The 20,151-nt window shown below is 37.1% G+C and overlaps 1 protein-coding gene across 1 annotated transcript; it reads right to left on the reverse strand.

Moving 5' to 3' along the window:
* Positions 1 to 728: 728 nt before the first annotated feature.
* On the reverse strand, positions 729 to 3,147 carry LOC120069276 (large ribosomal subunit protein uL23). The gene is made up of 4 exons (XM_039020995.2): positions 3,006 to 3,147; positions 2,783 to 2,826; positions 1,603 to 1,963; positions 729 to 1,013 (listed from the first exon to the last, which is right to left on the reverse strand). The coding sequence occupies exons 2-4, from the start codon at positions 2,793 to 2,795 to the stop codon at positions 929 to 931; spliced, it is 459 nt and encodes a 152-aa protein (XP_038876923.1). The 5' UTR covers positions 2,796 to 2,826; positions 3,006 to 3,147; the 3' UTR covers positions 729 to 928.
* Between the last annotated feature and the right edge of the window lie 17,004 nt (positions 3,148 to 20,151).

Genomic DNA, 20,151 nt, shown 5'->3' on the forward strand with positions numbered 1-20,151 from the left:
AATTAAAATATTTGGCAATCACTCAAAATAGTTGTAATGCATATTTTAGGGCCGTTTGGATTGATTTGAGAAAAAGAATTTTTCAAAAAATCCATTTTTATTTAAACACTTTTGATAAAAATGGATTAAAATACACTTAAAAAGTTATTTCAGGTGGTTGTCAAACACTCTAATTTCTTCCCCATTGAAAATGAGATTGGAGGTGATTGAGAAGAATAGCCAAAACCCACTTGCGAGCTTCAGCGTAGGATGTGAAACGGGAAGGATGGAGGATTTGGGAACTGAGATTGCGGTGGAGGCGCCAGAATAGCCAAAATATTTTTTCTGTTTTTTTAATTTCATAATAACTCTCCCATAGTTAAAAAAAAAAAAAATTATTTATTTATTTTGAATTGAATGATTGATCGTCCTTTAATTTCAATTGTATAATTTAAACCAAAGTATTAATTATTATATATATAATATAATAACAAACTCATTTTACCCAAATTTGTTTGTATGGCCCATAAAAATGTTCATATACAACTTTTCAGGAAAAAAAAAACGTTCACATACAAAAGGAATAAAGTGAAAACTTATAGAAAGATTAAAAACTAAATTGAAAAAGATCAAATTGTTAGGGACTGTCTATCTAACCATACATCAATAACACAATCATTGACTGTTTTAGAGATTGACTTGATCTAGTTGTGCTACATTGAGAAGAAATTATGAACAGAATTCAGAAGTATGACAAAGGTGTTTGAGGCCAACTAATACAAATATTCGAACACATTCCATAAGTGTTTTGAACTCAGTCAACCAGAGCTAGCTAGACCAATATGTTATATAAAAACACAGTTAAAAACCTTAGGATTCAGACAAGATGCACTCAAATATATCTAAACAAAATTGTCGCCATGGAAATGAAAACAATTGCCTAGGCAGTTTAGATAACTCCAATCTTGTTCGCCACATCCAAAGCATCGTAGTCTGGGGTTAACCTAACGTATGCCTTCTTTGTTCCATCAGGCCTACATGAGTAGAATCATACTTTGTCATCATCACAATATAGACTTCATGTGAATCAATCAATTTTATACGTTATTTTTTATTTTTTTTAAAAAAATAGTAACTAAAGAATAAAGTGGTGCATAATCAGCTTGGAAGGGCATACAGTCATAGCTAGGTGTTTCTTCCATTTGCAAAATTAGAATGATAAAAACTAGGGCCAACAACTTCATGTCTATTTGATCCATAAACTTGGGGGGACTCTCACTTTAGTATCTATCAGATCCCTAAATTTTAGATTTTATGTTTAAAAAACCTATTCAAAATTAAAAGTTAAGAGCCTCATCAAACGTAAAATTCAATTTTAGATCTAATAGTTCGAAGTATTAAAAATCTCGAATAAATCAGTGACACATTATACATAAAATTGAAAAAATAAGAAAATGAGGTTTGACATTTTTAAAATTCAATGATATATTAAACATAAAATTGAAAGTTCAAAGACCTATTAGACACCTTAAAATTCATGGACCAATTAGACATGAACTTGAAAAATTGAAAGTTTAGGAAGTTGTAATTTAACTTATAAACTTCTAAAATCATGCAGCATACCTGATTAGAGTGTTCACTTTCTTGGTCTGGATGTCATACATCTTCTTCACAGCATCTTTAATCTTTTTCTTGTCAGCACGAATATCGACAATAAAAACAAGGGTGTTATTATCCTCAATCTTCTTCATCGCAGACTCAGTGGTCAGTGGATATTTAAGAATTTGATATTGATCCAACTTGTTCCTAGGAGTCACACTGATTCGAGGATACTTGGGATTCCTTTCTTTCTTCAATGTCTTGGGGCGATGGAATGTGACCGACGTTCTGATTTTTTTAGCCTTCTTGAAAGTTGGCCCAGACTTGACTGCCTTGGCAGTCTTCAGGGCTTGAGCTTTAGGATCACCCTTTTTGGTGTTGTCAGCTGCAAAAACCATCAAATTAAGAATAAGAACTGTGCATTGCAAAAGCTCATAAGCATTCAGAATGTCTAATCTATTTAGCTCAGATTCTCACATTCATTACAAATTCACACTGAATATGCATTAAACCATCAACTATCAAATGATCTTTCCAAATGACCCCTCCACCCTTCTTAATATCCTTCTTATGGTCGTCCATTTAAGGATAAAGAGATTAAGCATACATTTGGCTCATTTGGATCGAACTGAATCATCGGACATTTGAAGATAGGGAATTGGATTTCCCTCATTCTTTTATAATCTTTTGAAATTCACATCCTTTTATGTGATTACAATCTTACTTCTCTTGTTTCCCAATGGAATAACATTATTGCATATATTGCCCTTTTGTATTTCCATCCCATCAATGAAATTCTGATTCACGTTTATATATACACACACAAACACATTAAACCATCTCAAGAACTTGACAGCTACCATCAAAACAAGAAAAAAGTAACATCTAAAACACTTGAAGAAAAATGCAGTGAAGAAAAGTAAGACCGAGGACATATTACACTAACACTTTCTCAGACTGGGTACCAACTCAACTGACTACGCTTGTCCGCAATATAGTATGCATATACTTAAATCCCAACAAAAAATTCATTCAAATAGCGAATGAAGAACAAAAATTCCCTTAAACACCAGAAACATCGAAAACTCACTAATTCTCGTAGTTCAGAGCAAAAGTTGATTTCATTAATCAGTAGATTACTATGGAACAGAGGGAATCGAATAAATGAAGATTGTGTACTGAAACAAACACAATGTGTACATACCTTTAGGCGCCATAGCTGAAAACCCCTGTATCGAAATTACCCACCTGCAAACCAAGCAAAATAATGAAAATGAGAAGAAAAACGATAGGAACAATAGTGGCTCTAAGGAACCAAAATCAAAACAACGAAATGTATCGAATAATCATAAACAACAAATCTTATATAACAAATTAACAAAAGATTAGAGTAAGGGAAAGAAGCATTGAAGAGAGGAAGAGGTTACCGGCGGCTTCTGCCCTAGAAAGAAGAATGAGAAATGGAAGGTAAAAGGAAAGAATTTGCCTCTAAATGAAATAAACGGGTTGGGCTTTTTTGCTTTGCATGGATGGGCTGGGCTTTTTATGTGTGGAAATGTTCTCATTGATGGGTCCTTTGGACAAATGGTCTCATCTTTAATTCTGAATTTTTTTTTAAGGGATTTCTACGTAAAATATCTTCTTTAGGTCATATTTTCAAAAATGTTTTAAGTTTTAATTTTTTTCAAGAAAAACTTTTAGTACTATTTTTGGATAAATTTACTATTTTATTGTTTTTATTTTCGATTTTTATATACATTTAATGATGAAGAGAAATTGCATTTATTATGTAGAGAGAAAATGCATTTGATATGATTTTTTAACATTTTCAAATGGATGGAGAAAATTTGAGACTTTTTTTATTTATTTTAATTAGAGAGAGAAAATGCATTTAATGAAATTTTATTTTCCATTTCCTTTAGTTTCACGTATTGTTTTCTTTTTATTCATGGTTATTTAAAATATACCTTAGAAAATTTTGTTAGGTATTTGAAAATATTCTAACAAATATTTGAAATATACCTCAGTATATAAATTAGAGATTGTTTCAATTATTGACATAAATCACTATTTCGTTTTTCATGTTGTTTTTCTATACTATGTGAAATATTTCATTATTTGTTCACTTGTGCATGTAATATATTTCATTATTTATTTGGAGACATTCTAAAAATTATATGAAATATGTTGGTAAATATATTTGATATCTACTAAAATATTCATGGTTATTTTTAAATATACCTTAAAACTCAAATATATTTTGATATGTATGTCAATATATTTTATTGTTTATTTGATGTATATATCCCAAGTATTATGATATATATGATATGTATGTCTCTATATCTTAGAACATTGTTTTAGATGTTTGCAAATATTCAAACCAATATATGAAATATACTAGTAAAATGGTAAAATATTTTTAAATATTTCAACATATTTTTAAATATACTAGTAAAATGATTTTTATATATATACCATAGTTTAGATTCATGGTTATTTTTAAATATACATTAGAACACTTTCCTTAGATGTTTGTAAATATTATAAATAATATATGAAATATATTAGTAAGATGGAAACGAATATATATAAATCATAGTATATATATAGAAAAAAACCACCATATATATCACAATATATATAAAAAAATCACCTTATATATCGAAAAAGAAAATATATATCACAATATATATAGAAAAACCACTCTATATATCAAAAACGAAAAAACACCATGCGACGGTGGTATATATATATATAAAAAAAAACCCCATATGATAGTATATACCATATTATATATATATATATATATATATATCCACCCTATATATCACCGTCAACCATCATCATCCAGAACCCAATGCAGACGGTTCATCTTACGTTGGATTTGCTCGCCTCACGTCTGAAAAATAACCCCACGCCGGAAAAATTACCCCACCTCAAATCCCCTAGCTCGATGTCAGTGCCGGTGGATTGGTCAACGACAAACTCATGGACCAGGTTCACGATTTGCCTTTGTGTGTGTTTTTTTTTTCTAATTTTGACTGTTTTGTTTTAAAATTTTAACTAAGAAATTTCTTCATTACTAAATTTAATTATATATTTAATATGCAAAGAAAACTTAATTAGTCTACACCCATAAATAAAATTTTGACTTGACTAAGTTGTACATCTCTCTACAAATAAAAAAAATAGATAAAAGAGAAATTAGTTATTTAATTTCAAAATAGAAGTTTACATGAAGTTTAAAGACGACCCTCCTGGCGCTTACCCCACAGGGGTTGTCTTCGTGTGCCTTTAAATTAGCTTCGTTTTGTTGTCGTTGTTGTCTACAACGAACACATCTTCGAATTAGATGAATGGGTACATCTGTTCCAGAACATGTTCTAAACATGATGGTCCACTTCAATACAACAGAGATGAATGGGTGACGCATCGATGAGGGTAGCCAAGTTAGCATAATTCTACACTCGTTGCCAAAAAGCTTCCTACACTTTATCAGCAATGATGTGTTAAACAAAGTTGATTATACCCTTACAACTCTCCTCAACGAGTTGTAGACATTCCAATCCTAGCTGAAAAGTAAGGAGAAGAAGGTTGGTGAGGCAAATGTTACTCCATCATGAAAGAAGGTCCATCGAGGTTCGACCTCAGGAACTAAGTCTGCACTTTCTACTTCTAACACTTCCAAGTGAAAAAAGAAGAAGGGTGGTAAGGGAAAAGGGAAGGCACCTACTAACCCACAACCTATCACACAGTGGGGAAGGCGACCAATGTCGGTTGAGAAAGAAAAATGTTTCCATTGCAACCAGGACAGGCATTGGAAGCAAAATTGTCCTTGTTGGTTCAAGGAGAAGAAGAAGGCTAAGGTCAAGGAAAAACAAGGTAAATATGATTTACTACTTTTGGAAACTTGTTTAGTAGAGAAGGATGATTCTGTTTGGATTATTGACTTTGGGGCCACTAATCATTTTTGTTCCTCTTTTTAGGGGATTAGATCCTAGCGGTAGCTTGAGGCTGGTGAGATGACGATGCGAGTAGGCACTGGGCACGTCGTCTCAGCTGTGATAGTGGGAGGACTCCAGTTGACTTAACAGAATAAATTTATCATTTTGAATACTTTCAATGTTGTTCTAGAGTTAAAGCGGAACTTAATTTCTGTAAAGTGTCTGATTGAATGTAAATATACTCTCAACTTTTTGGTGAATAAAGTGTTTATTATGAAAGATGGTGTTGAGATTTGTTCAACAAAATTGGAAAATACTTTGTATGTTCTATGGCCGTTAGCACTAAAATCCCTCCATAACATAAAGATGTTTAAAACTGTCGTAACTCAAAATAAACGACTTAAGATTTCTCCAAAAGAAAATGCCCAACTTTGGCACCTTCGATTAGAACACATCAATCTCAATAGGATTGAAAGGTTGGTGAAGAATGGACTTCTAACCGAGCTAGAGGAAAATTCTTTACCTGTGTGCGAGTCATGCCTTGAAGGCAAGATGACTAAAAGACCTTTTACTGGAAAAGGTTATCGAGCCAAAGAGCCTCGAGAGTTAGTGCATCCATACCTTTATGGTTCGATGAATGTTTGAGCCAGGGGTGGCTACGAGTACTTCATCACTTTTACTGATGATTACTCCCAGTATGAGTATGTTTATTTGGTGCAACAGAAGTCAGAATCCTTTGAAAAGTTCAAAGAGTTCAAGGCTGAGGTTGAAAATGCATTGGATAAACGGAAAAACACTTCGATTAGATCGGGGTGGAGAGTTTTTAGATTCTGAGTTCCAGAACTATATGATCGAACATGGAATCGTTTCCCAACTCTCAATAGCTGGTACACCTCAGCAAAATGGTGTATCAAAGAGGAGAAATAGAACCCTGTTGGACATGGTTCGGTCGATGATGAGTTACACTTCCTTACCGGACTCGTTTTGGGGTTTTGCAATGGAGATTGCAGCTTATATCCTCAACTGTATTCCTTCCAAGAGTGTTGCCAGAACACCTTTGGAGTTGTGGAATGGGCATAAAGCTAGTTTGCATCACTTCCGCTTATAAGGTTTCCCAGCACATGTGCTTGAGGCTAATCCTACAAAACTGGAACCACGTTCGAGGCTGTGCCTATTTGTAGGCCACCCTAAAGGTACACGAGGGGGTTACATTTATGATCCTAAGGAAAACAAGGTGTTTGTGTTGACAAACTCTACATTCCTTGAGGAGCACAGTCCACGTAGTAAAATCGTGTTCCATGAACTTTCCAACAAAACTACTGAAGCTTCAACAAGAGTTGTTGAAGGGCCTGCTCCATAAAAAAGAGTTGTTGATGGAAGTTCATCTGGTAGGTCAAATCCACCTAAAGATGTCACACCCCGCCCCAAACCACCCTCTTTTTATCAAATGTTTTAGTCAAAACGTTTTAGCCACTCACATTGATTGCTTAGGAGCTTTTCACTCTAGTAGCTCCCTTTTCTACCTCGGGCTCCCTTTTCACCCCTAGAATCTAGATTCAAATTACAGCTTAGATTACTCATAGTTATAAACCTTATTTTGACATACTTACTTCTAAAACCATGTTCTAAAATGTCTCAGGAAGCTTTTCCTAAAATTTGAGCTCATAACTCCTCGTGGTTTGGCCGGAATCACAAAATCTTCAAGACTGGACCAAACTGATCTAACAGCCTAACCCTTCTATCTTCTTCTCAGTTTCCAACCCGATCCCTTCGAGCTTTTCCTCCTGCAGCCCTATCCTGAAAACTAGAATCCCAGAGTTTTCAGGTGGCTTTGAAATCACTCCAAACGCACGAGTAAATTGGGAGAACTCCTCATCTCAATTTGATGCGTCGTCTTCAGACTTCACTGTCCAATGCGTCCTCTTTGAAATTCTATGACTCACGCATGGATTTGGCTCCAACGCAAGGTTTGCTCAACACTCCCACTCTTTTTACGGTATTTCTGAATTTTGATCTAAAAATGGAGTCTTTTGGCCCTATTTATAGGCATCCAAACCTTCTCCAAAGTTGACACCACCTACTTAGCTGCATGTCCAAGTGTCTCCTTCTCACCCCATCAATGCAATGCTGTGATCAACACAAGCTAAGTGTCTTTCTCCCACATTGCCAACGCATGAGCCTCCAATCTGATGCCACCATCTCAAATTCTTAAGGCTTAAGGCTTTCCTCCCAAGAAGACACATGGTTTTGATGATGTTTTCCTGGTGATTTCATCCTTTGTATGCGTCCAACTCTTGGATGTTCAACACATAATCCATACTCAATGCATAGCCTATCATCAACGCATAGCAAGCCAATTCACTATCATTACAATTCAACTTAACCATCACAAAGAGCTAAACATCACCAATGCATAGGGTGACCGTCCATCCTTGACGCATAGCTCATTAGGTAGCATTGCACGGCTTGCTTGGCATTGGCGCATGGTGCTGGCCACCAACGCATAGGCGTGTTGCATAGGCTGGCTACTTGACGCATGGACGTGGGCATAGGCTGGCCATCGCTCGCTTGTTCGGCACATGGGCATGCTTGGCCACATGGGCTACGCGCGACGCTTTGATGCTTGGTTGGGTGCTTCGATGCATGGGCGTGGCTGCTCGACAGGGGCTCAACGAATGGGCGTGGCTGCTCGATGCATGGACAAGGGCGCTTGGCTGGCCACTCGATGCATTGGGAAAGGGCGCTGTCTGAGGCTGCTCGATGCAAGCCTTGGCTACCCTTGTGCCTTCCAATGCATCATCTCCATTTTCGTTCTTCAGCCGCATGCCCTCACCAACAACCCTTCCAACGCATCAACACCACCCTTCCAACGCATCATCACACTAATTTATATACTTAGCCAAATTTCCACGTTTTCCCCAAAAGCCAAACCTCCAGATTTCCTCTTTTCTTCTGATTTTCAACTCTTTTCTTTATCATTCACACTAATTTTCATATCAACCTACTCATCACACTAATCTCAATAGGAACATACTCAAATAGAGAAATTAGGATTCGGGGTTCACAGAAGAATTGAGGTAACCTCGACGTAGTGTGAGGGTTTCGAACCCACCTATTCGCTATATGGGTTTCACTGAAATCCTAGCTATGGTAACTGATGGCAAGGTTGAGGATCCGTTGTCCTATCAGAAGGCAATGGAAGATGTTGACTGGGATGAATGGGTCAAAGCCATGGATCTCGAGATGGAGTCTATGTACTTCAACTCAGTATGGGATCTTGTAGATCAACTTGATGGGGTTAAACCTATAGGTTTTAAATGGATCTGTAAGAAGAAATAGGGTGTTGATAGAAAGGTGCAAACCTTCAAGGCTAGACTTGTGGCAAAAGGTTATACCCATGTGGAGGGAGTTGACTATGAGGAGACTTTCTCATCTGTTGCCATGCTTAAGTCTATCCGCATCCTCCTGTCCATTGTCTCATATTATGACTATGAGATATGGCAAATGGATGTCAAGATTGCCTTTCTAAATGGTAATCTTGAGGAAACCATTTATATGGTGCAACCCGTGGGATTCATAGCCCAAGTTCAAGAGCAAAAGGTTTACAGACTGAATCGGTCCATCTATGGGCTGAAACAAGCATCTCGATCTTGGAACATAGGGTTTGATACTGCGATCAAATCTTACGGCTTTGACCAAAACGTTGATGAGCCTTGTGTCTATAGGAAAATCATCAACAGTACAGTAGTTTTCCTAGTGTTGTATGTAGATGATATCCTACTCATTGGGAATGATGTAGGGTTACTGACTTCAGTTAAGAACTGGCTAGCGACCCAATTTTAAATGAAAGATTTTGGAGAGGCTCAGTTTGTTCTTGGTATTTAGATCTTTTAGGATCAAAAGAACAAAGTGCTAGCACTGTCTCAAGCATCGTACATTGACAAGATCTGGATCAAGTACTCGATGCAGAACTCCAAAAGGGGCGTACTGCCTTTTTGGCATGGAGTTACATTGTCTAAGGAACAATGTCCTAAGACACCTTAAGAAGTTGAGGAAATGAGATGGGTCCCCTATGCATCTGCCGTTTGAAGTTTGTTGTATGTGATGTTATGTACTAGACCTTGTAGGATTGTATCAATAATAAGGATCATTTAAGCACTCTAATTCATTAATTTTGGCAAAATATAAAGCATGCTCCTGCAGAAACAAGTGAGTTTCATGACATACCTTTGTAGGACTTCTTCAAAGCTTGATCTCCAGCTGCAATCTTCTCCAAATCTCATTACAGACCACCTAAAGATTTTCCCCACTATTCTCTTGGTACTCTAGATTGAGTTGTGGGACTCAAAACAAGCTTCAATTAAGGGATTATGGAGAATTGCTCACAACAGCAATCTTGTTGAAGAACACTTTCTTCACCACGAATTTTCAACTAAAATTCTCTTGATTGCATGCCTTAAATTCACTCCAATCTCTTCAATATATTGCAAATCATCATGCAAGGAAGAGAGTTGCATGAGTTGCAGCTCATGCTTGGAGTTAAAGAAGAAGAGGAAATGGGTATTGTGTGAGCATGAAGAAGATGGATAATGGAATATCTCAATATTCCATTTGTGCATGGTTTTTTCCAATTTTCCAATTGATCTCAAAATCAAAACTTGATATTTAAAATCCATTTTGATTTTAAAACTGAAAATTTTAATTTTATAAAATTAATTTCATAAATTATTTTTTATATAAAACTTAATTAATTTAATATCAAATATTATATTAATTATTAAACATATCCATATTTATATATTTAAATCATATTTAAATATAAATTCTCCTATTCTGTTTAATTCTCAAATTAAACAAGTAATTGTATCTCATATAATTACTAATTTCCTTAATTCTAATTTGAACGTTTCAAATTAACTTATCACGTTACTCTAGAGCTAATCCATTACGAGCTAGTAGGGGGACCTTGCGGACCTACAGATCATGGGCTCCAATGATCCAAGATTAATTGGCTAAACTCATTAGTTCAAATTAATCCCAATTCGTTAACTAATGGGCACTCCACTGAAGCCCATTGTTGCACTCCCCTCACTGTAGATATATTATGTCCATATGATTTAACCATAATTAGCAAGTCGACCCTTCATAGGTTGTTCGTAATAACAGCTGGGTCAAATATCTATTTTTCTCCCGATATTACGTCTTATTTCTTAAGTTCCCACCGATCCTCTAATGAACAACTGGTTTATGATCCAATCACTAAACCAAACTCTCTCAGCCTAGTGAAAGGGTGGGGCCCCTTGTTCACGACTTGGATTCAGTACTTGAGAGAACAACCTTTCTTCTATCCCTAAATCGGGTAGGCATGAACTCTGTCTTGTACTCTATGTCCCCAGCTATCTATTAGGTCTTACCCCTGAAATGGGAGGCTTATTGAGCCGGCGTTGTTGAGCCAACCCTCACCTATGCAAATCTAAGGATAATCCCGAATCAACTGGAATTCATAGTTAGCTCAAGATTAAGATTGAGTTACCTAGGTCATCTAAGTGAAATAGTCAATCTTGTATAGTAAACAACATTATAAAGTAAGAGTCACTTATTTCTTGGTCTTTTATAGGATATCCCCACTCCTCATGTCATAACATGTACGAATTAGGATCACACTGTGTGTAGTACTTTACATCTCTTTGTAACAACTATAGAGTAGGCCGCATCCAATAGTGTTACCAGAATAAGGTACCCAACCTTATTCATGTATTATAGATCATTTTGACTATTCACTCGAACCTGATCCACTCTTATGTCTCCACATAAAGTTCAAGTACTCATGTAATAGTCATGGGTCTTAGTTTATTGGATTTAGGCTTTCATTTATATAATTTATAAAATCAATAATAAGTTTACTGATTATAGAAAATGTTTATCATTTTACAAATTGCGAGTTTTAGGACATAAAACCCAACAATAGACCTAACATCTGCTACGCTGTGGGATAGTCAGTAGATATCAGTCTAATCCAGGACAGGGTCATTGGACCGTCGTCAAGAACATCCTCAAGTATCTTCGGAGAACGAGGGACTACATGCTCATGTATGGATTAAAGGATTTGATCCTTATTGGATACACAGACTCTGATTTTCAAACTGATAAGGATTCTCGAAAATCCACTTCAGGATCAATGTTAACTCTTAACAGAGGAGTTGTAGTATGGCGAAGGACTAAGCAGGGGTGCATCATTGACTCCATGATGGAGGCCGAGTATACAGTGACTTGTGAAGCTTCTAAGGAGGCCTTTTGGCTCAGGACATTCCTGACTGATCTGGAAGTTGTTCCAGACATGTCTAGGCTCATCACTCTTTATTGTGATAATAGTGGTGTTGTGGCGAACTCTTGGGAGCCTAGAAGTCACAAGTGTGACAAATATATAGAGTACAAGTATCATCTCATTCGCGAGATTGTGCATCGAGGAGACGTGATAGTCACGAAGGTCGCTTCGGAGCACAATATTGCTGACCTGTTTATGAAGGCTCTCACAGCCATAGTTTTTTAGGGTCACCTACAGAGCATGGGTCTACGGGACCGTCCGCGGCTGGACTAGGGCAAGTGGGAGATTTTGTACTGGGCCTTAGTGCCCTAGTTTATTGTTTTGTACTTGTTTTTATTTTGTACGCTCATTCGCTTTAGGATAAGTGGGAGATTGTTGGGGTTGATGCCCTAAATCTTATAGAGTCCTGTAGTTTGTAAACACTTGTATGAACAAACACTTATGATATAATAATATGAGATATTTTCTTTACTATTGTCTACGAAATATGAGATATTTTAGTTGCATTAACAACAAACCAATAAACTAAGATCCATGGTTATCGTTGTAACTTAAGCATGTATGTGGTGACTGATGCATTGTGAATTGTGATGCGATTATGGTGTGAGTTTGCAGTGGTATGTGTTATGCGATGCAAGTTTTCCTAATAAGACCCAAGTATAAGCCTTACTAGGTTTCCTGGTAAGTCCAGGGTTGAACAAAGGGACTACTAAGTAAATATGCGACAGTTACTTCGATTCTCTTGCAGTGGTGAAAACAAATAAGTGGGATGGTGTTTTGATTAAGTATATTTCCTATGCGACGGAGTTCGAACAAAGAGTTGATGAAATCGAGAGTTACAATGAGTATGCGATGAATGGGTTGAGAAAGGGTTTAGTTAACACTTCCTAAGATTATGCACAAGTTATGCGATCATGCTACACACAAATAACAACATGTCATCTCTCAATGCAAATGCCATAACTCCTATTTCTAGGACGCATGCGATATATATGAAAAAGTCGATAGGACTTATGTCTATGCCTCTATTCTTGTCTATGCGATGATGAGTGTTGCACACATAAACAAGATGACCACATACTATCATATCCTATTTCTAGGGTGCATGCGATGTGTTAATAGAAATAGAACTTATGTCTAAGTTTCTATCTCTTGCTTATGCGATTCTAATCTGACTTTCTCCAGCCTAGATTCTAATCTGAATCTCTCAAGTCTAGATTCTATCTTTAGACTATTCTCTCAAGTATCTCTAAAGAGTGAATACCGCATACATAAGACAAAGATGATCACATATAATGTAAATCTTAGGTCATGCTAGCTAAGTACTTCTCAACCCATTCAGAAATTTAGCTACTCATGCAAGATGTGGAGAGATTGAACATAGATTGAAATGAGATTTCCATTTTCTATAAATAAAGTCTGAATACAAAATAACAATGTAATTTAGAGATAAGAAGCCCGATAAGCAATGTCTTGCTTCCTGTGGCCTTTTACACTGTCTTTTTCACTCCAACTCTGTCCAGATGAATATCCTTACTCTCACAAGTGTTGGCTCTCTCCTTTTGTAGCACTTGCCGACAATCTCTCGATCTATCTAGGAATGATCTCTCGGCTTCTTTGTCTCTTAGCTCGTCTCTGTCCTCTAAATCTAAGTATGAATATGTACGTGAATAGACTAACGGCTCTCTAACTTGTTTATATCTATGATATCCCCTATTACAATGGTGGCCTTCGGTATTTATAGAGCTTAAGGTGAAGCATCCTTTCTCTCTAATGATTGCAATGATGGGCGGTCATTAAATCTCTTGCTCTGATACGCCGATTAATGGTCACCGAAAGTTGAGTTTACTTGCCACAGTGTGGCTTTAACAGCTTGTCAACTAAATTTGGATTTGACCATCATCAACTTTCCGTCCCATCATGATTTATTATGTTGTCACCTTGATGTGCAGTCTTTATGCGGCCACCTTCTTGAGCAACTTCTCACGATCGCATACGATCACATGACTTTGCGATCTTAATCTTTCAAGCGTGCGGACGCCCAATTCCTTGGATCGCAATTTTACTTGCGCCAACACATTTTTTCTGCACAAAATAAGTAAATTAATTGCTTTTATGCGATGGGCGTATGCGATCGCAATTTCTTCAGTTTAGCGCTTTTGGACATGATATTGTTTATTTTTACCGTTGCATTCTCTCATTGTTTTACTTATTTGCGCTGTAATAACGTGTATTTCTACCCGTTATCAGAGACATACAAGTGGATCATGCCTTAAGTGATAACCTAAATGGTCTGTAGTATATGGATAAAGGAGGGAAATCTTATCCTGGTGACACTACGGATATGACCCAATTTGTAGATGTTACAAGTGTTGTAAAGTGCTACAGATGGTCTGATCCTGATCATTCATGTGAAAACATGCGAACGGGGGTGTCCTATACAAATGAGTTTGTATAAAACCGGACCACGAAACATTTAATCTCGTTATATAACGCCATTCATGACAGAGACTTTCATTTCACTAGGATGACCATAGATAACATGACCTTTGATTTGCATGGGTACGAGTGGCCATATTGTCGACACAAACCTACCACTTTTGGGATTCGTCTGATTGGGGAGCTGAGAACTTAGCTACACAAGATGTAATTCACTCATTTTCTAAAGCGGGGGTAAGTAGATAGATTGTACCCTTAAGGGCTGATTCCAGGGCTTTAACGATGTGGCGCTACACACTTTCTCATGGCAAGAGGTGTTCACTCATACTAGGACTATGATTCATTAGAGGAATTAGTGGTACTTAAGGAGTTAGATGTAACTACAGGGGCAAAACGGTAAATTGGCCCAGTTGTATATTGATGCATTGTGAATGTGATGAATTATTGGTGTATTTTGCGATGGTGGTGTTTGCGTTGTACATGCAAGTTTTCCTAGCAAAATCCAAGTATAAATCCTACTAGGTTGCCTGGTAAGCCAAGGGTCAAACACAAGGACTATGGAGACAGTATGCGACGGTGATTTCTGATTCTTTTATGCTGACCAATAAAACAATGAGTTGGTCGGTATGTTTATTTAAGGTATAGATTCTATACAATGGAATTGAGATAAGAGTTAATAATAACGAAAGTTACAATGAGTATGCGGGGAACAGGTTGAGAAGGGATTTAGCTAACACTTCCTAAGATTGAGTTCAAGTTATGCGATCATGCTACACACATATGATCCATTATTTTATGAAGTGAAAATATGGAATGAGATGCGGTGATGGAAATGCGTTGAGCAACAAGTTTTTTAGTGAACTCCAAGTATAAACCCCACTGAGTTTTCTGGTAAGTCCAAGGTCGAACTCAGGGACTTGGGAAAACAATATGCGGTGGTAATTTCTCAGAAGACTTTGCAGTGACCAAATAAATCAATAGTTGTTTGGGTTGTTGTTTGTGGTGATAAAATAAATAAATGCGCCGGATTTGAGAAAAGTTTGATTATGCGGTAGATACACCAAGTATGCGGAGGAACGGGTTAAGAAGGTCTTTAGCTAGCGTTTTCTGGGAATGCGTCAGACATGCGATCATGCTACACTCATGCAACAACAATTCATTTTCCAATACAAATGCGGTGCTCCTAAGTCTAGAACGCATGTGTTGAATGCAACAATGTCCATAGAGCTTATTCCTAAGTCTCTACTCTTTTCCTATGCGATGATGCAAGATGCACACAAAGACAAGGTGACTGCACACAATCATATCCTATCTCTAGCATGCATGCGATGCATTAATAGCAGACAGTGCTTGTTCCTAAGCTCCTATCAAATGACTATGCGTTCTTATCTAACTCTCCCGAGCCTAGATTCTAACCTAACTTCCATTTTGTAGATCCTGTCCTTAGACTACCCTCCCGAGTATCTCTAATGGACGAATGAAGCATACATAATACATGATAATCGCATAGAATGAAAATCCCTAGTTATGCTAGCTAAGTGTTTCTAAACCCATTCAACAGATTTAGCTACTCATGCGTAATAAACAGAGAGTGAACAAATATAGAGAAGTAAATTCCATTTCTATAAAAAAGTTTAAGTACAAAATGACAATGGAAGTTAAGGATAGAGAGCCTGGTAGCAATCCCTTGCTTCCTTAGGCCTTTACATTGTTAACTCTATTCTGTTCAAAAGATATTCCTGCTTCTGCAGGAGCTGGCCCTCTCTCTGATCTTGAAGCTTTCGGCACTTTCCCAAGTTCACCAGAACGATTTATCGGCACAATCTCGCTTCTCTCGTTTCTGATGACATAAATTTATATTTCTTTAAGCATGTGGACAAATGTGAATGTGAATGAATGAACAAGTCCATGTTCCCGGCAACGACGCCATCAACTTGTAATGCTTAAAATGGTATCTTTAGTCTTTATGTGATACTACTTCTAAATATGCGTTGTTAATGATATGCTTGTAGTATGCGACAGAGTAATGCGTGTCACAAGTTTTCTTGTGCTGAAACCAAGTATAATTACAATGCAAGTTTCTTAGAATAATTCGAGGTCTAACACAGGGATTGTTTTCGTTAATGTGTTACTTTTGTGATACAATCGACCGGTTTTACAATTAACAAAGAATGGTTGTTTATACAGGAATTTAGATTGCGATGAAATAAAATTTCGTTGATAAAATAAAATTGCGTTGAAAATAAAATCCTAAACTAAGATGATACAAGATACAAGATACATGATACATGATACTGAGGTTGAGACTGACTGTGAAGTTATACAAAGGATCGTGGTATGCGACGACAAGTCTTTATGGATGAATTAGAAAGAGAAAGAGTAGATAGTAAAAACAACACAAGTTTGTTAATTGCGTTAAGGATGCAACTAAGGTTCCACTTTCCCTTAGCATATACCTCTCGGTGATCGGCCGCGTTCCCATATCTCTATGGTGAAACAGGGATGAACGTGATGAATGCAAGGTTGCTTCCATCTCTGGAAGTACTTATTGCTTTAGTTAACACATCTTCCAACCCTTTCTCGATAGGCGGAATAACATCTTCACTTCTGCTCTCACAGGTGAAGATGTCGTCGAGCATGCTTTAGCTAAACATAATTATTTCCTTAACACACATTAATTTACTTGCTTAATTCTTGCTAATTACCCAGGGAATTAGGAAAACATCATGGAGAAAATGGATTATGGATGAACGGAAATAGATAGAGAGATGATAATTGTAATGATCATAACAATTAATATTAAGATTAAGCGTCTGATACATGGTGTGAATGATAGAGTAAAGAAGATGAATACAGATGATGGAATAAAGATTTAGAGACAAATACAGAAAAATGTCAACATCTTGACACAGATCCTAGACGAAGGTTTTGCTTGCCGGCATATGGTAGTAATGGCTTCCCTCTCAGGCTTGCTCTTCTGGTAGAAGTGACCTTCTTACAAAACTTCAACGACGTGGATGGGAAGGATTCTTTTCCTAGAGACTCACCTCTCGGCCTTGTCTCTTGATTATCCTGGATCTACTCTGGAAATCGCTCAGACCAGTCTCTCTTAGATCAGTATATGCACATCTCTATGTATTCAAGTATATACAAGTATCAAGTTTTCCTATATCGAGTATCCTGTATATGTTTCAATGGGATTGCAGAAGCTATTTATAGGCGAAGCTTTGACTCTTTGCATTGTGGTCCCCACATTATTGTTAAGGTAGTTCTTGAAATGGTGGAGTGAATATTCCTTCTGTTATGCAATCAATCCCGTCAGAAATGCACAACTGACAGCTGTACACCTGTCTGAATCCTCCGCAATTGCGTTGTTCTTTACATCTTCGATCGTTTGCCCGCATGCGGTGTTGTTTTTTATTACCGCATGCGGTTAAAATTGCGTTGATTGCAAAGCCCTTGATCGATCGCCGTCATTGCATTGATAGTCTCTCCATTCTTGATTGACGGGCGCAATGCGAGGTAGATGCGTTGTTCATTTTATCTTTGGCCATGAACGCATGCGGTGACTTGATTTCCTACAAAATAGAAACTGAAACATTCTATTCTACCATCGCAATAGTGTTAGTGGGTATATTGACGACAATTTATAATTCTCGCATTTCTTAGTCAATTTCTACACTATCGACGCAACTTTTCTTTCTTTTAGCTGTAATATATAAATAAAACAATATAAATAATTTGTATTTCTATAAGTTATCACACCCCCAAATTTAGATATATGCTTGTCCTCAAGCATATCTTCACTAAGGCAATATTGTTTAGTTCTAATCGTAAATTTTGCGTCGATTGGTTGCTTCGAATGCTCACCCTAGGCAACATTACTTAACAACGCAATTTCCTTCTATCCTTGATAATTCATAAACAAGCCCTACTTTATTCTTCTATAAAACAAATCTCTACTAAAAAATTCCTTTCTTTCTTTGAAAAGAATGTTTACCTCTTCATGCAAAAACAACTTGGCACGACTTGAATGCTTGGTTGGGTTTGTCACACCCCACTCTAGATTACCCTCTTAACCTGGATGGAATGGTGACTGCAGCAGTTACCAACCCTTTTTTTTTGCACTTACTGCCTAACTAACTTGTTAACTTTTACTCAAACCCTGAATACATACATATCATCAATATACCAACATATTAACTCGGAACTTAACACATTTACATTGTAGGGTTTCGCAGCATTGTTCATACATGAACATTACAACTTAGTGAGCCCCATCTAGTATACTAGTCACTAGACAAACATATGTGTACTAACTAATACAAGTTTTCAATTACACTTCCTTCAACTTGTTTCTTTGAGTGGCAGAGCAGTAGCAGAAAAGTCGTTTGGGAACTGACCGCTACCTGAAAAGGAAAACATTTTAAAATGTGAGCTAGAAGCCCAGTGAGTGACTTAATAAAAACATAAATCTCATGCTTAAACTGAAAGCTCGAAAACACAATACTGGAACTAAAATATACCAAGCAAACTTATACATAAATTCTTTAAAACCATTGTATTTGAAACCTGAATCTTAGTTGAGAATGAACATTCTTTGCTCTAATTCCCAACGCCAAACCATGGCCAGATGATACCTCTACTTCGATCTGTTCATACTGAACTATGGTTAGGCGAGATCCCTACGTCGATACCATATGTAACATCCCAGACCTAGGATTTGAACCAGGATTCGGAATCCGGATTCGGCCCCTGGTGGCCTCGGCATTCCCCTGCGTCCCCGCGACCTGGCTATGTCATCCTATCAATACCATCTGTAACACCCCAGACCCAGGATTTGGACCAGGATTCGGAATTTGGATTCGGCCCCTGGTGGCCCCAGCATTCCCCTACGTCCCCTGCGACCTGGCTATGTCATCCTATTGATATCCTATCGATACCATTTGTAACACCCCAGGCCCAAGATTCGGACCAGGATTCGGAATTCGGATTCGGCCCCTGGTGGCCCCGGCATTCCTCTACGTCCCCTGCGACCTGGCTATGTCATCCTCCCTTTATCCTTAGTTGAGAGTGAACTACTAGATCTAACTCTCAACGTCAACCTTAGTCGGGGAGAACCCTTTTGCTCAATCCCTCGACGTCGTATTACCAACGTGCACGTGTTGTTTTCTATGTACCGTCAACACCTTAGCTACATTTATTCAGATACCTTTCTTACCTTCAGTATCCAGCTCATTTAAGCTATCAAGTTCTCGAAAAGCACTAAAAGAATAGTTTTCAAATATAGCATAGAAAACTCTTTAGGATACCTTCCCTACCTTCAGTATCCCTTTTCATTATGTTTGGGAATACCAACGCATGTATTTTGACAACCTTAGGTGTTTAAAACATACTACATCAAGCTTCATTCAACCTTAGCTTTAACCCTAAAGCATGCTTCATACTTTGTGAAATAAGTTGGCTTAAAACATATTAAACTAGCTTGTAAAAACCACTAGCATGCGTTAGACATGGAAAACATACTTGGAAAACCCATACATTAGTAAACATCATGAAAATGGAGTTACTAAAAGATGATGAAAGTATTTGGACAAGATAACATAGTTAAATCGTGTCAATGTCTATGGAAAACATGCTTTACTTAGCATGAGAAATAGCTTCAAACATATGTTGCTTGGCACTTCACTTGAACACTTAGCATGAGAAATATCTTCTAAGAAATCATAGTTTCTAAATCATTAAAACATTAAAGCATCACATAGTCACTCATAGCTCGTTGGCCTCTTCATGGGTTATACGCCTCTTCTAACTCTTCTTGGCCTGAAAGGACATAATTCCCAGTTAACTACTTAGAATTCT

The sequence above is a fragment of the Benincasa hispida genome, chromosome 7 (assembly GCF_027475165.1).
Source record: "Benincasa hispida cultivar pf3 chromosome 7, pf3_genome.v1.1, whole genome shotgun sequence".
Taxonomy (NCBI): Eukaryota; Viridiplantae; Streptophyta; class Magnoliopsida; order Cucurbitales; family Cucurbitaceae; genus Benincasa; species Benincasa hispida.